The 27,783-nt window shown below is 67.8% G+C and overlaps 1 protein-coding gene across 6 annotated transcripts; it reads left to right on the top strand.

The window, feature by feature from the left end:
• The first annotated feature begins 310 nt into the window (after positions 1–310).
• On the top strand, positions 311–27,466 carry DCDC2C (doublecortin domain containing 2C). Of its 6 annotated transcripts, XM_054701428.1 has the most exons (13): positions 311–600; positions 3,171–3,222; positions 5,795–5,871; positions 8,083–8,211; positions 9,408–9,545; positions 11,194–11,236; positions 12,279–12,402; positions 14,018–14,115; positions 15,102–15,167; positions 16,429–16,467; positions 20,842–20,905; positions 25,425–25,469; positions 27,031–27,466. In XM_054701428.1, exons 1-13 carry the CDS (start codon positions 311–313, stop codon positions 27,324–27,326), a joined length of 1,461 nt encoding a protein of 486 aa, XP_054557403.1. In that variant the 3' UTR covers positions 27,327–27,466. The 6 variants fall into 6 exon arrangements, with proteins under 6 accessions (XP_054557403.1, XP_054557404.1, XP_054557405.1 ...); XM_054701429.1 differs by lacking the exon at positions 16,429–16,467; XM_054701430.1 differs by lacking the exons at positions 15,102–15,167; positions 16,429–16,467.
• Positions 27,467–27,783: the final 317 nt, after the last annotated feature.

Raw genomic sequence — 27,783 nt, 5'->3', positions numbered from 1 at the left:
GCCACCCCTGCTCCCCAGGCCACAGCCCGCTGGACCCGAGCCCCCCAGGAAGGCGAGTTCGGGCAGGCCCCGCGGCCCCAGGCGGGGAGTGGAGGTGGGTGTCGGGGCCCTGCACCCCCCTTCCTCTCCCTCGCCCCCACGACGCCCTGCCGGCCGGCCGGGCTCTGTGTCGCCGCCTCCCTGGGGCGGTCACAATGGCGGGGCGCGCGTCAGCGCGGGCGGGAGCGGGGGCGGGGTGCGGGGTGCCCCCCGGCGGGCGCAGCGGCGGAGCGGCCGGGCGGGGTGTGGGCGGCGGGTCCCCGCGGCCGGCATGGGCGCGCGCGGGCCCCACGTGCTGGTGGACACCACGCCCGCCAGGACCATCCTGGTGTACCGCAACGGGGACCCGTTCTTCGCGGGCCGCAAGTTCGTGCTGTCGCGCCGCCGCGTGGCGTCCTTCGAGGCGCTGCTGGAGCAGCTCACGGAGCAGGTGGCCGTGCCCTGCGGGGTGCGGCGCCTCTTCACGCCGGTGCGCGGGCACCTGGTGCGCGAGCTGGACGCGCTGCTGCAGGCGGGCGGCAAGTATGTGGCCGCCGGGCGCGAGCGCTTCAAGAAACTCGAGTAAGTGGGGCCGCCTGGGGGCGCGGAGGCCGGGCACCCCCTCCCGACGGGGCGCGCGAGGCCGGGGCCCCTCCACCGCCCGCCGCCCGCCTCCTCCCCAGAGGCCCGGGCCCTGCCCGAGCCCTGCGCGCCGGGGACGCCCGCGGCCCGTGGTGAAGCCGCTCGCTCCGCGCGGGACGGCCTCTCCGCTGCTCCCCGAGGGGCTTCGCCAGGGGCCTGCGGCGGGGGGCCCCGAACTCGCGCCTTGGCTGGCTGACCACAAACAGCGCGGCCACCGGTGAAGCTGGCACGTTTCTGTGAGCAGGCGAGGAGGGCCGCGCACCGGGGGCTCTTTCTGCTCCAGGGGCCAGGCTTCGGCGCGCCTCCTGGCGCCGCTTCTGAGAGCCCCCGGCGCTGGCTGAGGCGTCTGGACCCAGACAGGCTCCGACTGTTACCCCGATGCTCGCTTCCCTGCCTCAGCCGGAGGGAGAAGGTGGGGCACCCGCTCCCCCGCCCTTGGCTGCTGCGAACACACGCGGGTGTGCCTGTGAGGCTCAGCGTGGAGAGATGTCGGATTCCATTTCCTCACGAGTTTTAGCTCAATGAAGTATGAAATCGGAATCCAGGCTTCGGTGAATTAAGCTCTGAAGCTCGCCTGGCTGGGCCTCTGCGCTCTCGGAGCGGGCGCTGGCTGGGCGTGCACGCCGCCACTGCCGCGCCAACGAGCAGCTAAAATTAATTTTCAGCAGCAAATAATCTCCTAATTGTGCCACCAGCAAATGAGCTGTGAGGTGAAGCCTGCCGATGGGTTCACACCTCAGGGTCCCCCATGCTGACGGCGGCAGGTCGGGCCTCGGAAGAGACAAATACCAAAAATGCACCCCAAATCTGGCATAGCTTACACATGCCTGTGTTGCCAGGGGCAAACACATTTGAGGTGAAGAATGTAATTTTTTTTCTCTATAAAACAAAATTGCACACTAATCATTACTTTTCAGAAAAGACAAATATCCTGCAAAGGCGAGGGTTACTGATTTCTTTTGTGGAGAGCCGCAGCACCACCAACTACCTGGGCTTGGGGTGTGTGTGTGTGCGCACGTGTGGGCATGTGTGCACACACATGTGCATGAGTCTCCCTGTGCGCGCATGTGTGCATGAGCTTGGAGACCCCAAGGAAATGGGGCTGTGGCGGGGGCATCGCCCCGCTCATGCACGGGTCTGTGGTGAGCTACAAGTGACTGTGCCTGTCACCCTCCTGTGTGCACCCGCCTTCGCCTGTTTGTGCCGAGGGCCAGTGGCACAGGAGGGCAGGTGGGGAGAGTAAGAGGCAGTGGCCTCCAAGCCGCAAGTCCCTGGCAAGTGGGTTCTGGCCGCCACTGCGTGGCGTCAGCAGGCTGCACAGCGCTCAGCCTCCAGACGGGGCCAGGCCATAGCCCGCGGTGACCGCTGAGGGCTGGGCCTTCCTCCACGTGCCGGGCCGGGTGGCGGCTTCCTCCCGCGACTTCTCCAGAAGCTGCATGTTGGTTTCCAGTCTCTGCCTCGGGCTCTTGTTCCCAGCCTGAGGTGCTCGGGGTGAAGACGGGTCCACTGGACCCAGGAGTCACTTGCCCCGCCTGTGTTCTACTCATCTGTTCTTTGGAAGGTGACGCTGACATCATAAGTAGCATTTTGAATTTTTGTAGGATCGTTCTATGTCCTTCATTTTTCTCTTATTTATTTTGCTTTTTGGTTCCACTAAAAGATAGTCATGTTCATCATCAACTATGAAATTTGGGGATTCACAGTTAATTAGAAATCCCGCTGAGGAGCAGACGGAGCTGGGGACCCAGGTGGCGAGTGGCTGAACTCAGGTTTGCAGGCTGCACCCAGCCGGAGGCCCTGCCTTGTCAGTTCACGGTTTTCAAAGATTTGAATTGGTGGCAAAGATTTTATAATGGGGAGATTCACGCCGCAAGAAGAAATGTTGGTTTCTCATGGAAAAGAAAACCTGGCAGCCCAGGTGCCTGCCTTTCCACCTGGAAACTGGAGCCGCGGACCTGCTCGTCCGGGATGGGAAGCCACGCGAGCCCGGGCCCTCCATTCCCGGTGTCCCCAGGCGAGCATCGTGGTCCGCCCGCCGGCTCCGCAGGCATCCGGGCTGTGGCTCTGACTCCACGTGGAATGACTTAAAATTCCTTTTTCCTTCCACCCGCCAAGTCTGGCCAGTCATGCTCTGCACGTCACTACAGCGTCCGCGCCCACCGCGTGAAACACGCGAAAACGCTTAAACCTGGAAGAATCCTGCCGGCTCCGGCCCCGGGGTGTCCCCTGTCCTCGCCGAGACTCGCCCCGTCTGCGGCTGCCGCGCCCCAGGGCCGCCCCGCCCGGCGGGTCCCGCGCGCCGTCGCGGGCTCCTCCCCGGGGCTCCTCCCGGCCGACCAGCGCGGGGCCGGGCCCGCCTCTGCGGGACGGGACGGGGTCGGGGGGCGGCCGGCCGGGGCCGAGGCCGCGGGTCCTCGGGAAAGCCAAGGGGGGCGGCCCCGGCGCGGGCGGCCAGGCTGGCGGGACCCCCGCGCCCCCTCACGCGCCCTCACGCCCCCTCCCTCCCGCAGCTACGCGCGCATCGAGCCCCGGGCCCCGGCCAAGGCGAGACGGCGGCGGGAGGTAAGTCCCCGCCGGCTGCTGGGGGGGGGGGCCAAGCTGGACGCTCCGGTAAAAACGCGAGTGCGAACACGGAAGAGTTGAGGGTTGGCAGAAACGGCGCCTTCTGAAGGGAGGGCGCGCGCAGGCCTGTCCCGAAGCCCGAGGCGCGGAGCCCCGGCCGTGTCCAAGACCCCCCCAGGGGGAGTCCGCGGCCGCTGGGGCCGCCGTGGGGCGTGGCCTGAGGCTCTGTGGGGCGTGGCCTGAGGCACTCTGGGGGCGTGGCCTGAGGTACTCTGGGGCGTGGCCTGAAGGCGTCTCGGGGGCGTGGCCTAAGGGCCTCTCGGGGGCGTGGCCTGAGGGAATCTGGGGGCGTGGCCTGAGGCGCTCTGGGGCGCGGCCCGAGGCTCCTGGGGGCGTGGTCTCCGCGCCGGGCGGGGGCGGGAGCTGCTCACGGAAGCGCCTCCGCCTGTCTCGGGGTCCGGCGGGGCGCGGGAAGAGCCGCGCTGCCCTCCTGCCGCCGCCCCCGGCCGCGGCCTGCGGAGGCGCGGGGCGGGGGCCCGGGAGCGGGGCGGGGGGGCGCTGTCCGGCGCCCGCCTCCTCCGGCCCGACTGCTGCCCGGACGCCCCGGGACGCGGGGTCTGCGCGGGGCCGGCGTCTCGGCCGCCCCGCCCGCGGGGGAAGCGGGACGCGGCGCCCGGGAGGTCGGCTCCGCCTGGGGGCGCCCGCCCCGCCCGCCCGCCCGCCGCCCGCCGCCCGCCGCGGGGTCTCCTCCGGCCGAGCTCGCGTGTCTTTTTCTGGGGCGCCTGGCGCGGGCAGGTCGGTGCCGACGCGGCGGGGGCCGAACCCGTGCGGGAAGAGCGGGGCCCGGGCCTGCAGCGCCGCCGGAGCCGCCGGCGCCTCCCCGGGCCGGGCCGGGGCGCAGGAGCGAGGGCGGCTCCAGACGGGCCGCGCCCCGGGCCAGACCCTCGAATCCCCGTCGCCAGCCCGCGCGGAGGGCGCCCGCGCGCCCGCCCCGCCCCTGCCCCCGCCCCCACCCCACCCACCTGCCCCGCCCCCCCCGCCCCGCCCCCCACCCCCGCCCCCACCCCCCCCCACCCCCGCCCCCACCCCCCCGCCCCACCCCCACCCCGCCCCCCGCGCGCCCGCCCCGCCCCCGCCCCGCCCCCACCGCCCCCGCCCCGCCCCCGCGCGCCGCCGCCCGGTCCCGCGCGCCCGCCCCGGCCACGTGCACCCGCTCTGCCCACGCGCGCCCGCCCGCCCCCGCGCGCCCGCCCCGCCCCGCGCGCGCCGCCCCGCCCCCGCGCGCCCGCCCCGGCCACGTGCACCCGCTCTGCCCACGCGCGCCCGCGGGGCTGGCTGCTGCGTCGGGGGACGCCGCCCGGGCTGCTGCCCGTCTAGGCTTCGGGAGGCTCGAGGATGGGGTGCCGATGCCAAAACACCCGGGCGCAGCCAGGGGCCCGTGGGTCATTTAGGTTTGGCTGCTCCGTGGCTTGGGGAGCCCGAAGCCCGACAGCCCTCCGGCGCCAGGGCAGGCGCGCGCCCCCCGTCTTCACCGCTGTCTTCGCGCCTCACAGCAGCCAGAGCCCACCCCGGCCCCCCGCGGGATTCTGGGGAGCTGGGAGATCCCAGCCCTGCTAACACCCGGGCCGGCGAGGCAGGCGCCGGGACAGCGACCGCGGAGGGCGAGCAGGCCCTGGCGGCGCCGACTTCACGCGCTCGGCGGTGGCCTCTGGGCAGCTGCGGGGCGTGTGGGGGGCGGTTTTGTGGGCTCGCCGGCCCGGTCGGTGAGAGACACTGTTCTCGGCGCAGGGTTCGCTCTTCATCGTCCCTTCCGTGTGGGTTCGCGGGGTGACAGCAGGTGACGGGGTGGCTGTCCCGCTACAAGCCCGAGGCCCGCGTCCTGGGTCCTTGGCGCATCCCCAGGGCAGCTCGGCCTCGTCCAGTCGGTCGCTCGCTCACTCACACTCGGGCTGCGGCTGTCACGCCCCTCCCTCCACCGCCCCCTCCGGCTCAGGCCCCGGGACATCCCGGACCTGATGCTCAGTCCTGCCTCTGGGAGGCCTGACCCCCACGGGGAGTCCACGGTGCGCAAATGGACACAGGCGTGTCCGGCATCGCGGAGCCCTGCGCTGAAAACGGGAGCGGACGTCCGGCCTTGCCGGCAGGCTGCTCACCGCAGGGAAGGGCCGTGGGGTCGGTGGATGAGGCGGCTCGGCCGGCCTGTGGGGTCGAGAGGGCCGGAGTGAAGGGTCGCGGGTGCCGCGCGGGGCAGAAGCGAGGGAGCAGCGAGGGCCCGCCTCGGGGCCAGGGAAGGGGCAATGCAGGGCTGGCTCCGGGGGCTCGCGGCTGGGCCTGGGGCCTGGGGCGGCCGCGTCCTGGGATGGGGCCCTGGGCTGACCAGCATCGCCTGCGCCGCGAAAGAGCAGGTGCCCGGGTCTCCCCCCTCCGGCCCCCATGTGTCTGTGCGGGGAGCCCCGACAGTGGCTGCCCCCTGTGCCTTCCCGAGGCGTCCCAGGGGGCGGGTGACCGCTGTAGGTGCTAGCAAGGGGCTGCTGGTTTGAGCCTGCTCTGATGTCTTGTATTTATTTTTCAGATCAAACCGGTGGTGCACTGTGACATCAACGTGCCTTCCAGGTGGCAGACGTACCACCGCCTGTCCCGGTGCATAAAGTGAGCACAGGCCGGGGTCCGCGGCGCCGGGGTCTGCAGCGCTGGGGTCTGCAGCGCTGTGTTGGGGGGCCGGGTTGAGGACCGGCTCTCCTGGCATGTGTCCTTGAAGCCCCGGGGCGGCAGAGGCTCAGGCTTGGGTCTTGTTCCCGCTGAGTGGGCTGGTGTGTGTGTGTGTGGGGGGGGCCCTGGGCCCCGGGGGTCTTCAGCGGCCTCCTCTGCGCAGCCTCCTCCACCTGGCCACATGGCAGCGGGGGAGGGGGATTTACACTTTTACTGAAAGTCGACAGCCTCGCCTTGTAGTGTCCCCCGAGCTCCCGCTGTGCGTCCTTATAGGTCAGCATCTGTCACCCTCTCACACTGATCGCTGGAGCCGCATCCACCCTGCAGTGCCTGTTACCCACCGCCTTGTCACTAAGGGGAGCCCCTTCCTTGCACAGCCTGGGGCACAAGGGCAGCTCCTGCTGGGGCCACCTGTCCCTCTGGGGCTGGGCCTGGCGGGAGGGCTGGGGCCCAGCTCAGCACCTGCCAGGCGTGTCCTGACGTGGGGAGCCCCGCCCCGCCCTGGCCTGGGGGGCCAAGGGAGCCCCGCGGGTGGATGGGGCGGCCGGGACGCTGGCTGGCGTTGGAGAGGCGCTCCCGCTCCGCGTTCTCCTGAGCTCTGTCGTATCTCAGGAAAAGCCAGCGGGGGCACGAGTCCTGCCAGCTGAGCGGGGAAGGGGGGGCGCGGCTCCGGAGCAGGCCTGCGCCAGGTGACGGCAGGCCCGAGAGCCGGGGCGCGGTGTGGTGAGGGAGGCCGGCAGCGCTGCCGTATACACCCGGAGCCCCGAGGCCGGATCTCACGTGTTCTCCCCTCCAGCCGGCGGTGATGGTTCTGTGACGTGCTAGCGGCGTTAGCTGGCGAGGGCAGGATCCCCGCGCGAGCTCCGGGTGCATCAACCCAGCGTGTCGTCCGCCTCAGCGTCCGCGCATCCTGTCTCGGTTAAAAGAAAAACAAAGAACAGTGAATGCCTTTTACAGCCCTTTTCTAACCAAAATCCCGATCGCTTCATTTTGCCTTCGTTGTGGCCCTGCAGGGCAAGCCAGGTTTTGCGCCGAGGCGATGAGACTTGGGGTGAGCTGGGGCGACTCGGCTCTGGGCAGCGCCCGAGCACCCCTCCCTACGCCAGCCCCAGAGTGGGGGGCTTGTGGACCCCGCCGTGGCGCCCAGTGGGGGCGGGCCGCCCAGACTCAGAGCTCTTTCGGCCTCGCCCCCGGCCGGCCTGGCTGCTGCCGGGAGCTGCCCCAGGAGGGCAGGGGCACCATCCCCCGGCTGCGGGCAGGGGCGAGGGCGGCGGGCAGAAATGGCCGCCCCACTTCCTTCCAGCGCCAGTCAGCAGCGCCTGGGAGCCACAGCGGCCGCCCTCGGGTCTGGTTCTCCGGGAGCAGGGAGAGGCGGGTGGGGGATGGGGGAGGGGCAGACGGGCGGGGGGGCTGGGAGTTGGGGCGCCCCGCTTCCCTCTGGGCCTGTGGGAGCGAAGCTTCTCCGCCTGCTCGGGGGCCGCAGCGCCTGGAGGAGGAGGGAGGCTTGAGAGAGCTGCGGCCGCTGGGAGGACGGGGCTCCCCTGCCCCCCACTCCACCATCCCCCCATCCACGTCACTGGACTGCAGTCCATCCTCTTTGAAAGAAAATTAACACAATTAAATCTTGAAATATTTGGAATATTCCCGTTCACTGCATCTCGCCGCCTTCGGAGGCACCTTGAGGGGCTGTGTTGACCCCCCCGCAGCCTGTGCCTTTGGCCTGGGCGCCCTTGTCACCACCGGCGCCCCCGGCCTTTGTACTGGGTTCTGAAGAGCTCGGGGCACCCCCGCCCCCCCCAACCCCCGAGTCCCGGACACAGCCCCTCCGCCCCGGGGGCAGCGCTGCCCTGAGGCTCTCCGTGGTCTCTGGCCCTGGCGGCCGCGGAGCCCGGCTGAGCTCCCGAAGGACGCGTTTCCGTCCGTCCGCCCGCGGCGAGGCGAGCTTCTCGGCCCTGGAGTCTGGCCCCCGGCAGCGTCTGTTCCCCGAGACGCTGAGCCCGGCCTGGCCGAGCAGCTGGGGCGCCGCTGGGTGCGGTCTGCAGGCTGGGGGCAGCCTGGGGGTGCCGGTCCTGCCGGGCTCAGCGTCCGTCCTCCCGGTGCCCCGGCGTCTGCTCCCGGAGGGCTGCCACTGTGTCTCTTCTGTCCTCGCAGCGTGTTCACAAATGGAAGCCTCTTCACGCCCCCAGCGAAGGTCATTATCCCCAAATTCACGCTGACGGACTGGAACAGCGTGCTGGCCATGGTCGGGGAGAAGGTCTTCCCCCTGGGCGGGGTGCACAGGTAAGGCCGCCCTGCACCCGTGGGCCTGGAGGCCAGCCCCCCGCCCCCCACCCTGCCACTCCCCACCTCCTCCCTGTGGCCCTGCCAGGCGTGGCGTCCTGCGGTCACCCCCCGGGCAGCTCCCTCGCTCACTCACCCCAGCCTCGGGGCACCGGCCACGTTCGAGCCGGGCCGCAAGTGCGGGGCCTGGGCCAGACGGGCGCGTGGGGAGCCCGTCTGCTCGAGACGGCTGCTAGTGGGGCGGGGGTGGGGGGGGCGTCTGAGCCAGGCGGAGGCGCGCGGGCCCATCTGAGCCTGCTCCTGCGTCTCTGTCAGGATCACGCTCCACTTGGGGGCCGGGGACCGGTTCCCTTTCTGGGGGACAGTGGCACCTGCTCCTGAGGGCGGCAGCGCGCACACCTGCTGCGGGGCTGGGTGGGGGAGCCCCGAGCCTCGTGTTGGAGACTGCGCACCGCGGGGACACCTCACCCGTGCCTCAGCGGAGGCGAGGCTGGCCCGAGGTCAAGCAGGACCAGGGAGCAGGGGAGGGGCCCAGCGGCGCGGGGAGCTGGCCCTGAGCCCCTGGAGCGGCTGCCGTGGGGAGCACAGGGCTGGGCGGATGCGGGGGTCCTGAGCGGGGGCATCTCGGGAGCGGGCTGGGCTGGCCCCCGTGGCTGGCATGAGGGAGGAGAAGGTGGACAGCGCACGCCACGGTCAGCGTGGGCAGGGCGGGCAGTTGGATGCGCCACAGGGTCAGGTGGGCAGGCGCCACAGGGTGGCCAGGCGGTCCCCCCAGCTCAGGGTCTTCCTCCGCAGTGCCCGTCCCCTGCGGTCAGCGTCCTTCCCTGCCGCCTCCATCCTCTCTTCAGCGAGTAAGCGAGTCGTTAAATACTTGCCAGGCCAGGGTACGAGGAGAGTTTTGATGCCTGTGGAGAGGCCGGGTGAAGTCCGCTCACGGCCGCTGCTTCATCCTCCAAGTGTTTCAGCCGTGGGAGCCGCTGCGCACGGACTTTGTTACTAGTTAGAGTTAACTGAACACTGAGTCCGGGGCCGCGGACCTTGCACGTAATTAAAAACATGTTTCGGTGACCAACCTGGAGCGCGAGGGGCCCAGTCTCGAGCCCAGCCCCGCCGGGCTCGACCGGCCACTCCTGCCCTGGGAGCCGCGTCCGCTCCTGCTGCCCGCCCAGCCCCAGCCCGTCCTCCTGTCTCTGCAGGTTGTTCACGCTGACCGGGCGCCTGCTGGACAGCTCGGAGGGCCTGCAGGAGAACCACTTCTACGTCGCTGCGGGGCTGGAGGCCTTCAAGCACTTCCCCTACTGGCAGTCCCCGCGCGTGCCTGACGAGGTGCAGCGGTGAGCAGCCCCGGCCTCCTCCCCGCCCGGCCCCGGGGCCAGTGCTGCTGCTGGCCCTGGCCTGTGGCGAATGCTCTCGCCTTCCATTGCGTTCAGCTTGGGGTTCAGAGTGAGGGTGAATAGTGCTGCTGTGGCCACGTCCCTGGGCCAGGGGCCTCCTGGAGCCCCATGAACCCTTTCTCCGGGCCTGGGTGGGGGCCGGGGGCGCTGACCCCCACAGAGCTGGGCAGGCGCCACCCGCTGTTTTTGCTCCACTTGCTTTTCCTCACTGAGAGTTGGCTCTGGTGGCGAAGCAGCGGGGAATGTACCGTGGACCCCGAACTCGGCCACGTGTGCACTCATGGTGGCGAGCTGTGCATAGTGGGACGACGACGAGGCCTGGGGCACCACTCCTGGCTGCTCCGGCCACTGCCCAGCCCACACTGTCCTCCCAGGCCAGCCAGAGCAGCTGGTCACTGGGTCAAGGGATGCGGCCTGGCTCGGGGCACACAGGCCCCTTGGGCTCGGCCTCCCCCCTCAGCGCCGGCCCTGTGGCTACTCAGGCCAGGGCTCCCTCTCGGCCTGCAGGCCCTTCTCAGAGGCCATATCCGGGAGCCGGTGAGGGCCTCGGGCCGGAGCCTCTGGGGCAGGCGAGAAGACAGGCAGGGCCTGAGATGACTGGATGCCCCTCAAGGCCGCCCCGGGTCTGGCCTGGGGTGTGGCTTCCCGTGGGCACGAGCCCCACCCCCAACTTGCTCTGGTGCAGGCCCAGGTAGGCAGTGTCCGGGGAGACCCGTGGAGCTGCAGCCCTGGCAACTTCGCTCAAACTACCTGAGGGGCCAGAGCCGCCCACTGGGCCCTGCTCTGCCAAGGTTTTAGGGCTGTCATCTCGAGCAGAGGAGGAGAGGGGCCGCTTCCGCCTCCTGGTGGGGCTGGCTGTGGCCGTGGGGTGCAGGCGGGAGCCCAGTCCCCGCCCTTGGTGGGGACTCACCTGATTTCACACAGGTGACTCACGCTGGGGGTGGCCAGTGCTGGTGGCAGGCAGGGAGCAGCCAGGTCCCTGCCCCCCACGACCCCTGCCATTCAGCACATTTTGTGTCTCCCTGTCCTCTCACCGCCCAGCCTGCCCCGTCACCGGTCACTTGCAGGCGGGGCCCGGGATGACAGGACCCCACACAGGCCCCCGGAGGACCGCGTGTGGGGGTTCCCTGGAGGGACGGGGTTATGGGTGTGCGCCCAGGCGGAGAACAGGCACCTCCAGGGCGGCTGCGTGGGGACGGTCAGGCGGCAGCAGGGTGGGCGCGGGGCCAGGGAGAGCAGGGGCGAGGGGTCCCCACCGGCTCTGCCCTTCCCTGGCCAGTGGTGGGGCTGCCGACGCCTGGCCAGTGGGTGGGGACAGGCCACTGGGGGAGCACGTGGGGACACTGCAGACATCAAAACTGTGACTGTCAGGCCCCCCCTGAGGATTGACGTCCTCGGGACAGATGGGCCTGGGAGTGAGAGTCCGTCCGGTTTTCATGAGAGGGAAACGGAACAGGCCTCTTGGGGGCGCTTTCGGCCCCTGGGCTGGGGTCGTCCGTGCTGTCTGGGGACAGCGGGCACCTCCTGTGGCTCTGACAGCCCCGACCAGCCTGGGCTGACCGTTCAACGGAGACGTTTCATTTTTCAGAAAGTACGCAGATGCCGAGAGGCCCTCGCACAGGAAGAGTAAAGTAGGTGCTTTCGAGGGGAGAGGTGGCCGCCGCGTCAGGCACTGGGGCAGGGCGCGGTGGGGGGACGGGGGGGTGGGGCGTGCGAGAGGGTGGGGGGCCAGGCCGCAGGCAGCAGGTGTGGAGGAGAAAGTGGCAGGTCTCTGGGGCCCAGCTGCGGGGGGCCGGGGAGGGTGGGGCCGGGGGGGCCGTGGGCTGGGGAGCAGCCGGGCGTGCTGGGGTGGGGGCCGGCGGGGCACGCAGCTGGCTCTGTGTGTGCACGTGTGTGCACGTGTGTGCACGTGTGTTTGCCCACAGTGTGGGAGGGCTCTGGCAAGAATGCAGTGTCGGGCGAGCGGGAGAGGCAGGTGGAAGCCCGTCCCCGAGGCCCATCTGGGCCTCATCACCTATTTATACGGCGATCAAATATCCCCAAATAAGTCAGAAAAGCGGAATTTTAGCGGCTCTGCCGTCTGTGTTCTTCTCTCCGCAAGGCTGCCGGCGCCTGCGCGCTGCGACGTGTGCTCCCCTGCCTCGGGGTCCTGTGGGTCCAGGAGGCGGGGCGGCGGGAGCCCGTGGGGGGGGCGAGGCCTCGGGTCTGCAGCTGGCCGGCGCGCGGGCGTCGGCGGGTCTTGGTGACGCCGGTGGGCTGTCGCGGAGGTTGGACTCGCCCTTTGACAGCGCGGGAGCGGGCGCCCCCCCTCCCCGTGAGGGCCGGCGCTGTCTGAATCCGCTGTCTTCCCGTCGCTGCTGAGATTCGTGGCCAGCGTCGTGCGCGGCTTTGCGCTTGGCCGGGCCTGCTCCAGTGGCCTGTGGACCGGGGTGCGGTGGGAGGGGGCCGGGCCGGCAGGGCAGGGCGGGAGGCTGATCCTCTGGTTCTCACTGGGGCCAGGCTCCACGAGGGACTGAGAGGAACAGGCGTCCGCTCGAGACCTGCAGGGGCATGGAGGCGAGAGGCCGCCCTGGCCAGGAGGGAGGGCCGGGGCTGGCGGTGCCCTGGAGGCCCCTGCGGAGCCTTGGGCCGCCTGCTCTGACGTGCTTTCTGCCCCTGCCCTGGGTGCCTCAGGAGGAGCCGGAAGGGAAAGATGCTGGGAAGCAGGACAGCCTCCCCCGCGCGGCCCAGGACTCGGTGTACTACGCCAGAGAGAGACAGACGGCCCCGGCCCAGCTCCTGCCCGAGAGCGGCACAGGTGACGTGTGCGGCCCCTCCGGGCGCCTGCCTGGCCAGGTCACTGGCTTCGCACTGGACCCCTCTGGGCCAGCTCGCCTGGGGGCAGGGTGGGGGCAGGGCCTGGCAGAGGCCACACCAGCGACATCACGGGCGAGCCCTGGCCTCCGCCTCAGGCAAAGGGCAGGAAACTGCCAGCGGAGAGCCAGCCTTGTGAGGGGACCGTGCGAGGGGCCGGTGGGGCTTGGGCTGGCTTTTGAGGAGGAGAATTTCAACGATAAGCTTTAGACGTGAATTTAAAATGAAATATTTTAACACGTGCCACTCCCCTCCTCGCTGCCCCCTCCTGTGGCTGCCGCTGCTGTCCCCACTGCTGTCCCCGCGGCTGTCCCTGCCTGTCCCCCTTCTGCCGCCCGTGCGGCCACTGACGCTGCTGCTGCCCCCGCCCCATCTGTCCATCGCCTGTCCTCGCCTGCTGCCTCCTCTCAGTCCTCCTCCTGCGCCGTCTGGACCCCCCGCTGTATCTCGTCCATCGCGTGATGGACCTTCAGAGACCAAGCCCTTGCCGGCTGGGGGAGCGGGGAGGGGCCGGGGGCTCCCGACGTCCCGCTCTGATGTGCTTTCGGCCCTGTCTTCTGCTTGGACGGCTGACTGGACACAGGCAGGCTTTTTCCTTTGTTCCCGCGCGGCGTCTTGGCCTCCCGGCGCTTGGTCTGCAGAGCTGGCCGCCTCCCTGGGCTCCTCCTGCCTCTTGCCCTGCTGGCCCCTGGTGCTCGCCCAGCGGGCACAGGCGCTGGCTGGCCGCAGGCCCGCCCTCTGCAGAGGCAGCACTGGTGGGTGGCAGCTGGGCCCAGGGGCTGTTGCAGCGCAGCCGAGAGGCGCCGTGGGGGCAGGGCGCCCACCCCCATATCATGACGGTTGCCACGCGGCGTCTCCCCCAGAAGCTTAGTGCTGGTGCCCCTGCACGGGCCGCCTCGGGGATACAGAGGCCCGCAGGCACAGAGCGAGGAGGGTCGGAGGTCGCGCGGGCACTGAGGGTGCAGTGGGGCCTGGGTCTCCCCGCCGTCCAGCCCGCTGTCCAGGTCAGCAGGGCCTGGGGCCGGGACTCGGGTGCTGCTGGGCCGGGCCAGGAGGGAGGTCCAGGTCTGGAGCGGCCCTTGAGGGGGAGGGGCTCCAGGACAGGCCGGGAGGGGGCCTCTGGCCCCCCACCATGCTGCCCCTCCCGTGGAGCCCCCAGGTGCTCCGGGCGACTGCGGAGGCAGCTGCAGTGTCTCTGTGTCGGCCGGGCTGGGTAATAAGCACGTGGGCACCCACTCGGTTCACGCGGGCTCTCGGGGCCTGTGCTGGGGTCTGCTCCGGTGCCTGCGGCTACTCCGTGTCCTCCTGGCGGAGCTGACGGGCGCGTCTGGAGGATGCTGGCGGTGTTTGTGTCTGGGGCCGAGGGCCGGGGAGGGTGGGTCGGTGAGAGGAACATGACTTCGGGGGCCAGGCCTGGGGCACAGCCCAGGCTGCAGGAGGTGCAGCGGGAGTCCAGGGGAGGGGTGTGGGGCCGGAGGACGCAGAGCTGTGACTCTGGCCTGGGTCAGAAAGGCCCAGTGGCCACTGGTTGCAAACTCTCCCTGTATCTTCTCCTGAAGGTGACGTGTATAAGGCGCAGACCCCTCACGCGGAAATCTGGGGGGCGCCAGACGTCAAGGAGGACCTGGCCGGGCAGGTGGAGGTGCCTGTGGACCAGGTAGGTCCCCCCACCCCCCGGCCACCTGAGGCCCCAAGCCCAAAGCCTGGGGCTGCGAGTCCGGAAACACTGGGTCTCTTTAGAGTCCCTCCCGGGCCCCACCTGCCCCTACATTCTCCTTGGCCTCTAGAATGTTCTGCCACCTCCAGTGAGCTCCTGCTCCTCCTGCAGCCCCTGCCTGCACCCGTCCTCCCAGGCCTCCTGGTCTGGACACCCACGCGGCAGGCACAGCTGTGGCTGGGGTTCAGCTCGGCTCACTTGGTCCATGCCCTGCCCCACAGCCCCGCAAGGAGGGCCGTCTGCTCTGCTGCGTGGGCCCCGTCCTGGCGGGGTTCAGGCAGCCAGGGGCCTTGTCATCCTGGAAGGACAGACGAGGGGGTGAACAGTCACCATACTGTGTGCGCAGTGGGCAGCAAGGCCTGGGCCTTCCCCCGAGTGGGGACAGCGTCTGCTGAGGCTCGTCTAGGATGAGTGACGGGCATGACAGCTCCCGGGCAGGGAGCCGGGCGGAGTGGGCAGGGTGGGAGACCCTGGAGAGGTTCCAGGGGGCTGTCAGGGGCGGTCAGGGGGCCGGGGTGCCTAGCCCCAGGTGGTGGCGGCTGTTTGAGTGGGAAGATGTAATGGCAGAGCATGACTTTGAGGCATGCAGGTGGCCCCGTGAGGGCCAGCCAGGCTCCTGGGCACGTCCTGTGCACGGAGGCCCAGGGCACCAGGGTGGGGGGCGCCAGGCCGCTGCATTAGACAGGAGGGGGGTCAGGCCGCGCTTCCCCCTGGAGACTTTGCGGAAAGTTTTATCAAACAGGTCAACCTTGTTGGTGGGGACAGGTGAGGCTGAGGGCAGAGCTGCCGCCTGGAAGGGCTGACCAGGGGCGCGGTGGCTCAGTCTCTGCCTGTTTGGGAGACGCTGCCCCGCGCCCTGCTGCCCCGCGCCCTGTGCCCAGCGCTCCTACCCGGTCTCGGACCCAAGTGCCTTGTGCTCTTGCCAGATGCCGGCCAAGGTGGTCCGAGAGGAGGCGGCCCAGGAGCAGACCCCTGATCTGGGAAGCACCAAGGTGGGTCATTGGCCTTGTTGGGTGTGGGGCCTGGGCCTGCCCCTCTGGTCTGCTGCGGCGTGGACGTGAGTGCGCACTGGGCGGAGGCCCAGGAAGCCTGAGTCGGGCGTGGAGCAACACAGACAGACCGAGCAGCTCCGCTGCCTTCTTCAGCCAAGCTGCCCCGACCAGCCTCTCGAGCCGGGGTGGACACGCACGGCCTTAGCGGCTCCCAGACTGGCCCCAGTGGCGTCTCCCGCACTCCTGGCCCAGACGAACCAACTCCTTCCCACCACCTGGTGGCCGCACTCAGCAGGGCTGGGGGCTCTGTGTCCCCCACACCGGTGTGGCCCCGTGGCATTCGGGGCTTCTGTTTCCAAAATCCTGCCTCTGGGCACTGTTTTCAAGGCAGTTCTGGTTTTGAAGTGTTTGCAGCAGGCCCCGTCCTGGAAGGCCCCGCTGCTTGACCCCTCTGCAGCTGCCTGGCCACATGTCCACTGAGGGCACGCTCCCACGGGGGCCCTGTTCGGGTTTCTAGACGTCCAAGGGGTTCACGGCTGAGCGCTCTGCCGCCTCCTTCCTGACAGCCCAGTGGGTCTGGCTTGGGGAGTGGATGAAGGCAGCTGCCTGGGTGGAGTGTCTGGGGCCTGGTGCCTGTGACCAGGGCGCGCGAGCTTCCTCTCAGCTGCTCACAAGGTGTCCGCGGCTCATGGTCTAGTAAGTTGGCTGCCTGGGGCTGCCTGAATCGCGGTGAACTGGCGGCTTCTGCAGCGCTGGGTGCCTGATCTCCGGGGCTCACGGCTAAACCAGCACGTGTGAGCAGATCTTTCTCCTCGTGCTGAGTGCAGAAAAGAAAGTGTGAAAGTCGTGAAAAGCTCCCAGCCCGTTCCAGTGGGCTGTGCAAGGTGTGGACGCGGTGCCACCACGTCTGCAGACCCTGCGTTGGGGGGACCCAGGGCCCGGGAAGGGCTGGGCGTGGCTTGGCAGCCTGTGCATCCCGCAGGGCAGAGCCCAAGAGGGGGTATTTAGGGTGCAACCAAGACTATAAAACACTGCACTTCATGTAAAAACGTTTACAAGGTGCCTGTGAAACAAAGAAGCGGGTGTGGGCAGGGTTGCACCTCTGTGGTCATGCAGCAGGAGGTGGGAGGGGATGTGCCCCCCGGGAGACACTGGGACCCTGGGAGGAGCCGGCGGGGGCCTGAGGGGCCCGCGGGGGACGATGACTTTGGGGCAACCCCGGTGCAGGTGGTTGACTGCTGCATTTTTGTTTCAATAACAGGAAAAGGATGAAAAGCATTTTGAGGTTCAGGAAAGAAAGGTTTGTCTTCAGTGCTTCCGCCCCGGAGGCACGGGGAGGAGGTGCCAGGCCTGGGGTGTCTCTGTCCCCATCGTGCCTGTCGCTGCCCCCAGACAGAGGACGGGCCCAGAGGGAGCTGGCGGGCGTCGCCCTGGAAGGGCGGGCAGAAGCCCAGAACCCCAAAGCCCCTCAGGGTCCGGGTCTCGCGCCTCCCTCCCTGCCTCAGCCCCCGCGGGTGCCAGGCAGCCACAAACCCTGCCCCTCGGACCCTGGCCATCGGCTGCCACCATGTGTCGGTGGTTGGGGACAGAGGTGCGGGCTCCCTGGGAGCCCCTGGGTGGCAGGGCCCTGCTGGCAGCTGGCCGAGAGGCGGGGGTGGGCTGCCACAGCGGCCGTCTCCCCGCTCAGCCCAGCTCGGCCGGAGGCGGGGCCGGGTCTCACGTCCCGTGAAGTGACGTCTGTCTGAGCGTGAGAGCTTATTTATCGGCGCCGCACCTGCGCCTCGCCCCGTAAGAACCTGGTCGTCGGTGCTCGGACCTGGGACGGTGACCCAGTGGAAACCTACCTGTGGGTTCCACATCAGAGGCACCTGGAGCTGCCCCCCGCCCCCCGCCGCGAGCCCCACGGGCGCTTCCCGACCCCAGAGCCTCCCCTCTCTGCTCTGTCGGGGTCCTCGGCAGATTGTTTATAACGAACCAGCCTCTGGGATTCGCGACGATACGCGTCAGATGTGCCGAGTGTTGCCGCTTTAGCTCCGTGTTTAAAGACGACCGCGCCGGGGCGCTGCCGGCCATGTGCTTCTGGGGCGGCGCAGCAGCCGCTGTCCCCACGGCCGCTCTCCCCACGGCCGCTGACCAGCACTGACTGGCACCCGGGTCTCCTGTGTGCGGTTTACTGCCCAGGAACCTCTGGGCCCGGGTCTGAGAGTGCCCGGGGAGTGCCATTTCCGTGTTTAAAACGGCGTTTGTGTTACTTAACCTAAAGCCAGGAGACGAAAAACCTGTACTTCACTTGGAAATCAGGCCCTGGGCTGCTCCCGCCCTTAACTGCCATTCAAATCACCGTGAGCACCTCACCCTCTGTGTGCTTCCCAGCCCAGGGCTCAGCGGTCAGGCCCCCAGGCGGTTTCCCGTCCACCTGCTGCCGGCCAGCGGCTCTTTGGGAATCTGTCCCTCACCGGGCACACGTGTGGGCGCACGCCTTGGGCGCCGGCGCCACCCCTGAAGCGCTGCTCCCTGCTGCAGCGTCCTTGTCTGTGCACCGGGGTCATCGTGGGTACCGGGACCAGGAGCACCCGCCCTGCGCTGTGCCTGCGGGCAGAGCGCTGCCCGCCACCTGTGCTGCCCCCGCCGCCCGTGCCGCCCTGGGCTCTGGCAGATCCAAAGGCCGTGAAAACGGAAGTCGACGTCACTCGTGTTTTCATTGTTCTCCGCATCGGCTCGCGCCGCCCTCGCGCAGTAGCCATTACTGTCCCTTTAAGGTGCGTTTTCTTCCGCGATGGCTCGGCTTTCACAGTTCCGGACCCTTTCGCAAATAGGAAGTTTATATTTATTGTAGAATTAGCAGGCACGGGCAAGAAAAGAGGAAACCCAGTGACTGGCTGGAAGCTTCTTTCCGCTTATTTTCTCGGGCAACATGTTAGCGGGGCGGCGGCTGCTGAGTGGCTGGTCCATGCGCGAGTTGGCATGGGGGGCTGCCGCGTGTCAGCTCCCCTGTGTGTCAGCTCCCTGACTGCGACTGTTGCTGTATCTGGAGAGGGCGCAGCGTTCGCAGCCGAGCACGCACGTTCCCAGGCAGCCCCGGCAGGGTCCTGAGGGTGGGGCTGCCCAGGGCCTGCTGCAGCTGCGGCGCCGCCGCGTCTTCTGCCCTGGCCATTGGATCTCATGCCATGATCAAAAAAGACACTTTAATTCTCTTCTGGTGGAAAAATACTCAGTTTGGTTTGTCTCTGGGCATATTTTCGCGGCAAGAGTGAAAACCCGAGAGGCTTGTGAGAACGAGTCAGCCGGACTCACCTGCCCGAGGACACGCACACGCACACGGAAACCAAGTCGCGGGCTGGGTGCTGCTCACCTGCCCCAGGTGGCGACACCATTGCCCGAGCACCATCAGAGGGCGCTGGGCACCCCCTGGCGAGGGCGCGGTCTTCCGTGGAGGCCGACCCCCAACACGGTCACCCTCATCTAGCGCCTGTGCGGCCTCCAGCACGGAGAGGGAGACGACGGCCGTGGTCCTGGCCGGCGCCCACGGTGACGCGTTGGTTATGAACATCGGCCGCCGGTAGAGGGACGCCTCTCGTCCGGCTTCGGGCATTTGTGTTCCATTTGCCGAAGGCTCTGCCGCCTGCTGGAGGCGGGGGCGGGAGCTCACCCACGGCTGGTTGGGTCTGTCCTTGGGGCACATGGGCACTTCTTAAAAGTCTGCTTGAGTGTGGCTTTTTCTGATAATATCTCGATGTTCGAGCCGTGAACCTTGGAGCCTGCAGGTATCACAGAGCCGGTGCTGTGGCCGGGCTTGCGGGGCCCGGGAGCCAGCTGTCTGGGGGCACCGCTGCCGTGAGAGGGCGGCCCGCTCTGCGAGGCCCTGGCCACCGTGCCACACGAGCTGGGGCTTGGAGAACAAGCAGCCTGACGACACACGCGGCTGAGGAGCGCAGCGGGGAGGCGGGAGAGGTCTGCTGCGCCCTGTGGGTTGCTCCCTGGCCGGCCCAGATTGAACCCGCGCTGCAGAGGCTGCGGACAGCTCCACAGCGCGGCGCTCGACCTCCTGCGCCCCCGGGGAGGCCCTGGCTCCTTTCTTCAGAAAGAGTCATGTTGAGTTGAATTTTTAATGGTCTGGTCCTTTGTCTTCATCCCAGATCCCGCCGCACGTAGAGCGTCACTGAGGGCGAGGCCTCCGAGAGCCGCCAGGGCCCCGGCGGGGACCGGGAACTGTGTGGTTCTGGGGAAGTGAAGCTTGGATTCCTCTGCTAGGACAGTCATTCGGATCCAAGCCGAAAGAGAGGACCGTTCACCCCCGCCGGGGGGGCGGTGTGGGCGGGGGCGCCTGCTCCTCGCAGCCCACACCCGAGCTGCGCCCCGAGTTGGGGACGCCTGCGAGGGCCGGAGGGCGGGGCGGGGTCTCCTGTGGGGCGCGCTCGCGCTGGGCCTGTCCGCCTTTCTCAGCACAGCCAGTTACTGTTCCGGAGGTGGCGTCACTGCCGTGCTTGCCCCGGAGCCCACGTTCACGCTCCCCTTGGTAGCCCCGCTGCCCACACCCCATCCCCGCCGCTCCCCCCGCGCCCCCGCGCCCTCTGGTGGTGCCAAGTCTACGGTGAGATTTCAGGGTGGGTTTGGGCTTTGCCCCTCCGTCGTCTCCCCCCACTTCCTCCCCTTGGAAGGACCGTGCAGTTTCCGCGCAAACCTCCTCCCCGAGGCCTTTCTGTGGGGTTGGGATCAATCTAGAGAGGAGCTTAGTTTGGTTTTGTCGTTGCTATGGTTACCCTTGATGCACCAGTGTATTACCTGGTGTGCTGTGTGGTGTCAGGTCGGGCAGGGGCCGGTGTGCCCAGCCGGCTCTGGCTTCCCTGCCTCTTGGGGCTGCCTGGCTGCCGACTCCTGCCGCCCGCTGCTGGCCCTTGCTGGGCGCTGCTGGTGGGCTCTCTTCCTGTGGGCCGCGCGGCTAGGCCGGCTCCATGCCCCTGGGTCTGGGGTGGGCATTTCTGAGCGGTCCTGCTTCCTGGCGGAGCGTAGGGGCGGGCGGCTCTGCAGGGCCTCACAGAGGCCAGCTCTGACTTCCCGCCCGCCCCGGCCCTGAGGGCACCAGTGAGGTGTGTGGGAAGAGCCGGGCCCCCCGTGTCTGCAGCCCAGGCGGTGCCCCAGTCCCGCCAGCATCAAATCCTAGGGGGACCCGGAGCCGAGTCCCACCGTCGCCGCTCCAGGGAACCCGCTCCGGTCGGGGTCTCCCTCCCAGCAAGTCTCTCCTTTCTCAGGGTTGATGTGCTGTTGCCCCGGATCCCCACTTTCTCAGGGTCCACGGACATCAGAGCCCTGGTGTGTGTGGCTTTGGCTGGGCGAGGGGCCGCCTCCTTCCACGGAGGAGCTGGCCACTTCCGACGGGGCCGTTCGGGCGGCAGGAAAGTGGGGACTGGGTCTGTGGGGCTTGGCCCCCAGAGAGGCGCCCGCAGTCTGCGCTGGACCCTGGGCTGGAGCAGACCCGGCCCGCGTGACCAGCTGGTCGGGCTCACGGCCCTGGGGGGGAGGTGGTGGCCCCAGCAGGCCGCGTGTTTGGCGCCTGGCCAGACCCCGGTCCCCCTGGACTCACTCAGGCTCGGGGGCCAGTGGCGGCGGGTCCCGCCCCGAGGGCTCTGGCCGCTCTGAGAGGAGGTGGCTCCCTAACACGAGGTTTCTGTTTCAGGAAGACAGTTCACGCGTGTCTTTTAAGAAAAAGTTTCCCATAAGACACAACACAAAGAAAAAAGGTACGTCGCGCAGACTTGGGGAGAAGCGTGTGTCCTGGCGTCGCGGCCGCCGCGGCTGCTCGTGGCAACGGCTTCACCCCCGCCTCTGGGCTTGGTTACACTCCGCAGAGCACAGAGGCCTCGCCGCGGCGGCTCCCCGGCCATGGCTGCGGGCCTTCCTGGCGCGGGTCACAAGCCGCCGGCGCGCCCTCGCGTCTCTGCGTCCGGTCAGGGCGTGGCGTGCGGGCAGGACGAGCCGCGGGGCTACCGCTGGTGTTGGGGCGCTTCGGTCGTAAGAACCCGGGGCGTGAGGCCGGCTGGTCTTCTCAGCGGAGGCCGGCACCCGACAGGCGGGAAGCCGGGGCGCGGGGATGGCGCCCCGCCCCCCGCCATGGGGTTAAGGGGCCGCCTGCCTTACGGAGTCTGTGACGCTGCAGCCGGGACCCCTGCCCGGCTCTGGGGCCCCAACACGCCTCCTGGGGGCCGGAGTAGGACTGGGTGCCCCTCACGACGCGTGTGCTCCTTCTGTGTCAGCCCGGCCCCGACACAAGGCGCCTACGCCCCTTCTTTCGGGCGTGATCACGATCCTGGGACTTCCTAGTCCGTGAGAGAAACTAGAGTCGAGTCGGGGTCATGGATGGTCTTTACGGTGCTCGCCCCCCTCCCGCTGCCTCCGCCCTTCCCCCCTTGGCCCCCCCACCCCCGTGGCCTCTGTGTGAGCTCAGGCCTCCCCCCCCTTGAGGAAAGGCAGAGCTGGTGTCTTTCCCAAGGGGAGCTTGAGGCACCTCTGCTGGCTCCTGGGGTGCACGAGCCCCAACTCCCCACCCCCCTCTCTCGTCAGGTCCCCCAGCCGCCGCGAATGCATTTACTCGGGTTAAGGTTGCATTAAACCAGCCCGAGGGGCTTGGAGGAAGAGCCTCAGAGGCGTTGGCGGGTGTGCGAGGAGGTGGCTCTGGGCAACGGTCCAGCCTCCAGGGACCCGCCGCACGCCGGGGTGCCTCGGGCTGCTCCTTGTCTGTGATCCATGGGTGATGGAGCCGGGGTGTCCGGTGATGTTCCCCTTTTGATTTTCTCTGCCCTTCGTGGTGACTTCAGGGAAAAGCCGCACTCAGTGTGGTAAATGCCAGCACGATGATCAGAGCGCTTTCCGAAAGAGGGTCACTCAGTGGACCCCCGGATATTAGAATTCGAAGGTGGATCCTGATCCCGCAATGGAGCAGGTGCACACCTGGGCCCAAGCAGCTGCCCGGCACCCAGCACGGAGCCTGCCAGCGACCACAAGTCCCCAGGTCAGCCCTGCAGGTGCCCACAGCCGGTGCCACGTGCCCTGCGGGAGCCCTGCTTCCCGAGCTGTCCTGCCATCCGGGGGGAGTGGAAGGACAGACTCGGGCGGTAATTCCCCCTCTTCTGCCCTTTCCTGGGGGTCAAGGTCTTGAGTGTATTAAAAATCCCATTATAGGGCCTCCCTGGTGGTGCAGGCGGTTGAGCACAGCGCTGTGAGGCTGTCCGCAGCCTCTGAGCGCGGGTTTGATCCCGGCCCGCCGATGAGACTCCCACATGGCGCGCAGACCTCTCCTGTCTCCCCTCAGCAGTGTTGCGGTCCGTCTGCCTGTTCTGTTGCTCACCCTGTCTCTGGTGAATCCTCTCACCCTCCTGCGCGTCTGACCTGTACCCCGGTTCTAGTATGCATGAATGAATAAATCTCTAAAAAAAAAAATCCCATTACATTCTAAGGGTTATTGAGGCTTCAGTATGTGGAAGTCTGTGACCCGCCTGCTGCAGCAGACACGAGTGCAGGCTGGTGCCTCCAGGTGTCCTGGGGCTTCCCAGGCCCTTGTCAGCGCCGGGTGACGGGGGGAGGGGGGGTGGTGGGGGTGAGGTGAGGGTGGGGGGGGCGTGTCCGAGCAGAAGCCTGTCCTGCTCGTGGGGACAGAGATACCAGGAGAGACAGAGCAAACCTGCTTCCCTGCCCTCCGTCCCGGTGCCAGCTGTGGGCCTCAGGCCAGCGGGAGCTGGTCAGCAGGGCAGCAAGGAGGGGCTGAGTGATTTCACGACACCCCGGGTGCTCTCCAAGTGCTGCACGGCCTGTGCTCAGCTCTAGCCTCGTTGAGACAGGCTCAGCTGGCGCCCTGAGGCCTTAGCCCACGCGGCTGCGGGAGTCACGGGGAGCCGGGATGGGGGGCTCCCCACACTACTCACACCTCACCCAGTGCCAGAGCTGGAAGCCCCGGGGTTGCTGCTGTGGCTTCTGCACGTTTGCTTTGCAGCCCTGCCTTGCCTGTGACACTGCGAGCACAAAAGCTTCATTTTTCTGGGAAGATGAGGCAATTTTAAGTCCCTACAGTTTATGCAAGAGGGGACGTTTTCTCCCTGGAGTAATTTCTAGCTGTTTTATTGCAGTGATTTTGGCTGCTTTTGCGAGCAGGGCAGTGGAGAGAAGCTCAAAGAGCAGGAACAAGAGAAGCAGAGGAGGGCCTGCTCCCCACTGTGGTCTTCAGCCTCCTTCCCAGGGTCCGGGCCGGGCCAGGCCCCGCTGGCCTCAGTGCCTCTGACAGCAGGCCGAGGGCCAGGCCCAGGGCGTCCAGGCCAGAAGCTCTCCCCCTGTGTGTTCATTGGAGGTGTTTCCAGCTTTGCTGTGGTTTCAGTCAAGGGGTGACCAAGGGATTGCTAAAAGCAAAAAAAAAAAAAAAAAAAGAATGTGACATTTTTTATGACCATGAATCGGGCTGGCTTGGCGGTGACCGGTCCCTGCGTGTCACCCGGAGAGCTCCGAACAGGAGGTGACAGTCTGGGTCCCGCAGGCCACTGGGGCTTGCAAGGTGGGAGGACACGTTCGTGGCCGCGGGCTTTTTGATGGACACATTTTTAGTTCAAAGCACGCCTGGGCTTGCTCTGCTTCCCAAGGGCCTCCCTGGACTGCATGACCACGGGCTGGGCCAGTGCTGCCCTCTGCGTGCAGGGCCTGCCTGCCTGAGCCGCCCGTCCCGTGTGCTTGCGATTTTCGTCAGAGGGCCCCGAGCGAGGTGGTGGGTGTCTGGGTGCAGAGCACTGGCCCTGCCGCCCCCACCCTTACGGGGCCCGGCCCTTCCTGTCAGGGGGTGCAGCTGGCGCCCTCGGGAGCTGGTCCCCGTGATCGTCCGCAGGGCGATGCCGAGCAGCCCGCAGGCCTCAGTGTGAGTGGGTCATGAGTGAGGCTGGCCGTGGAGTTCCAGGCCCTGCAGGCCCTGCCACTGCCTGCTCCTTGGGTGGCGTCATCAACGGAAAAGGCGGCTCCAGAGACCTGCTCCTGGACACGCTTGCCCCCTTCTCGGCCAGCTCCTATGTCCAGGCCCCCGGGACTGGGCAGCCCTCACCGTGCACCAGCACTTGCCCTTATGGCTCCTCGGGCCTCCCTGTGCCTGCAGCTCTAGCACTTTCCCGACCCTGCAGCCTTGCCCGGCCCCCAGAGCAGCCAGCCCTGCCCTGGCTCCTGAGTCCAGTTGAACTGAGGTGCTCGGCAGCAGAAACCTCTGTGCTAAGGAGGCAAAGCAGCGCTGACTGCCCCCGGGTAGTCCCTCCCGGCCAGAGGCTGCCACAGAGCCCTGGGACCCCGGTCACCGCTAGTCCCTGGGGATGCTCTACCCACCTCTCCGGGGCTGCAGGTCCCTCCCACGGCAGTGCGGCCCCTGCTCCAGCCGCCAGCCCTCGCTGGTTGTGGTCTTTGGGGCTGGGCGGCCTCCCAGGCTTGGGGTGTCTCCCCATGGCCCTGACATCTCCCCTACCCACCCCCACCCCGTGGCCGCGGTGAGCACATTCCTCGGCGTCACAGGCTTTCTTTGGAGACGCACCTGTTCAGCTCCGTGGGGCACCTCTGATTGGGTGGGGGAGGGACAGCAGGAACGGGGCAGGGCACGGTGGGTGCTCGGTGGGAAAACGAGGTGACATGCTGAGGGGAGAAACATACATTGTGAAAACAAGACAAAGACGTTCAGAAATATAAAAATGAATGAAGTAAAATAAAAATTCAATCTAAAAAAAAGTACTGAAAGCTGCAGGAGGTCAGGTCACAGATGGTCAGGTTGTGGATGGTGAGGTAGCGGGTGATCAGGCGAGAGCCTGGCCCGGCCTCCCGACCCAGCTGCGCGAGGGCGCCAGGGCGGTGGTGCTGGGGCTTGGTGTCGGGCGACTGTTCTGCTTCCACGGATTTTGTGGCTGAGGATGTCGCAAAGCAGCTGCTGTGCAGGCCAGCTGGCCCCGCTTTCTGGAGACCCCGTGCTGGGCTGTGGCCTCCCGTTGGGGCTGGACATGTGTTGTCCTCGGGGCTGAGGCAAGGCTGAGACGAGGCCCACGGTCAGGCACGCGTCTCACGGAGGGAGGGGTCGAGGCAGAGACTCTGCTGTCCCGGAGTCCCAGCCCCAGCGTGTGTTGGCCCAGCTCATGTCCAGGAGGCCCGGGATGCTCTGACCGGAGCTGGCCTGGCCTCCATCCGGGAGTTCTCGTGGCGTTTGAGGCCTTGGCTGGTCTATTAATGTCTGGATTTTTTTTCTTTTTCTTTTCCTAGCAACTGTCAACCTCAGCAAGAATAAGAAACTGGTTTCGCTTCCTGGTAAGAGACAAGTGACCGATGGCCATGGGGAGGCGTGTGCACGGAGGGCTGGCCATTTCTGGGTGACCCTGTTGTGATGTCCTGGGGGCCCCTCACTGACCCAGGTGTCCAGAGCACCCCCGCCAGGCAGCCTTCCTTGTACTTTTCTTCCTGGCTGCGCCCTGGCGCCTGCTCCCCGCGGCTGGACATGCGGCCGGCCCGAGGGCTCGGCTCCCGCCAGTGCCCGGGTGCTTGGGGCCATTGAGCTCAGGCAGTTCTCTTGGGTCAGCTGCACAATCATTCAGGTTTTGTGGCGTTTCTGCTCATAATAGGGCGCCGTTACAGAAAACACAGCCCGACAAACCAGGTAGAGAGAGAAAGTAACAGAGGTCGTGGAGCTGTGATCCGAAGTGCAGGCTCTGGGCGGGAGAGCGGACGGACACGGACCCTGCAGACAGGGAGATGTCAGCCGCAGGCAGGCCCCGGGCTGTGGGTCCAGGCCGGGCCTGGATGATGTAGGAGAATGCGGGGTTTCACAATGTCTGATTTTGCATGAACACAGCCACGCGTGGCTGCCCACCGTGCTCAGGTGAGCGCGCGCTGCAGGTGCCGGCCGCTCGCCCCCGCGCTGGGCAGCACAGCTCTGCTTGTGTGCGGGGCCAGGGCTGCTGCCCTCCCCGCCTCGGTCCCTTGTGCTCCTGTTCATGGACATCCCCTGACCCTCCCAGCTCTGCTGAGCGGGGCCTTAAGAGGCCCCAAGGAGGGGAACGCAGGCCCTGCCTCGCGGCAGGGTCACCTATATGCTCTGGCAGGGGGTGGGCAGGGCTTCCTGGGGGCTCTCGGGGCCCCTGCCCACCCGGTGAGCACACGGTCCGGGCACTTTGGGGCAGCTGTCCTCCTCGAGTGCGGCCCCTGGCCCTGCGAGCTGTGGGGTGCAGGAACCCCAGGCCTGGCCCACATGGTGGTGGCTGCTGGCCCTTCCTGCCCTTCCCGCTGCAGCCTGCGCCAGCCGTGCTCCGCGCCTGCTCTGAGGAGTGACTCCCGGGAGGGGCGGTCACTTGCCAAGTTTGTGATGGACCAGGCGGAGGAGCTGGGCTCACCCCATCACTCCTTGACGCGGGCGGTGTGGAGCCCGCAGCCATGAGCTGCTGCAGGGAGCAGTTCAGGCCGGCTGGGCACGGCAGACGGCAGCTTGTGTGGGCGCCTCGGCCCCTGGCCCTGGCGGGGCCACCCTGGCAGTGTGCGCAGGGCATCTGGTGGCACGTCGTGGCGGGCCCTGGGGTCTGCGCATGTGCTGGAGGCTCGGGGTGCACTGGCGTGTCAGGGGCTGTGCCCAATCATGCCCCCATGATGCTCCTGACCACACGCGGCTCAGTGACACGTGACTGTCTAGCTGAGACTGAGGGCGGTGCGCAGGAGCCCGTCACGCGGCGCCCACGGAAGGTTGTCAGTTGTATTTATTACCATGAAGGTGGATCGGTGCTGCGGTAGCAGTGTCGGCCGTTTTATGGTTGATCTCTTGCGGCTCGGAGGCCGCTGTGCTTACCGGTGACTTTGTTCTGTTTTGTTTGCTGCAAACAAGAAAAAGAACAACACGGCCTAAAACACGCCAGCTCCACCCCCGCCCTGGCAGCTGCCCCGGGGAGGCTGGGGGGCCCAGCAGAGCCACCGAGGGAAGACCCGGCGCAAGAAGACCCTGCACCCAGGCAAGCCCAGGAAGACCCTGAGGCACGCCAGCTGCTGGAGCCGCCGCCTGCAGGGCGGCCGTCCTGGGAGCGGAGACCCGGCAAGAAAGCATCCCCTGAAGGCCCACCCCCCAAACAATCACCGCAGAAACGGGAGAGCAGGGGCGCGCAGACTGAGCAGCAGGCCCACTGAGACACGCGCTGGAGGGGCACGGGCAGGCGGGCAGGCGGGCGTCCTGCTGGCGGCAGACTTGCTAGTCAAGTGTGGAAACTGCGGATTTCATATTTTGGTGGCCAGACAGAGTGTTTTTAAGAGATGATTAAATTACATTTCCCCCGGATTCCGTCCTCTGTCCCCTGGTGTCGGGCTGGGAGGGCGGGCGGGTGCTGGCCCCACGGTGCTGCCGGCTGGCGCAGGCCGTCCTGAGGAACTGGCCCTGCGCCTGTGCTGTCTCCCGCTGGAGTGCCCCGCGGGCCTCCTGACAGTCACATGTGTCACACGCACAGGCACAGGCACGTGCCACGTCTGTGCACACCTGCTGTCTCCGTGACACACACACACTGGGGCCCCGTGCAGAGGACTCTGAGGCCCACACGCATGCCTGGGTCCTCATTCTCCGTGCTTGGCCCGACCCTCCAGGGGCCGGCGG

The sequence above is a fragment of the Talpa occidentalis genome, unplaced genomic scaffold, assembly GCF_014898055.3.
Source record: "Talpa occidentalis isolate TD23 unplaced genomic scaffold, MPIMG_talOcc4v2.1 talOcc4.5, whole genome shotgun sequence".
NCBI lineage: Eukaryota > Metazoa > Chordata > Mammalia > Eulipotyphla > Talpidae > Talpa > Talpa occidentalis.
Note: the sequence above shows the minus strand (reverse complement) of the source record. Positions and strands in the feature narration are given on the sequence as shown.

Excerpts from the sequence above, each read along its gene's own strand:
- DCDC2C (XM_054701428.1), top strand. The coding sequence starts at position 311 with ATGGGCGCGCGCGGGCCCCACGTGCTGGTGGACACCACGCCCGCCAGG. Across the intron at positions 9,546-11,193 it reads GTGCCTGACGAGGTGCAGCG|AAAGTACGCAGATGCCGAGA; the intron begins GTGAGCAGCCCC and ends TTCATTTTTCAG. Across the intron at positions 25,470-27,030 it reads GAAACTGGTTTCGCTTCCTG|AAAAAGAACAACACGGCCTA; the intron begins GTAAGAGACAAG and ends GCTGCAAACAAG.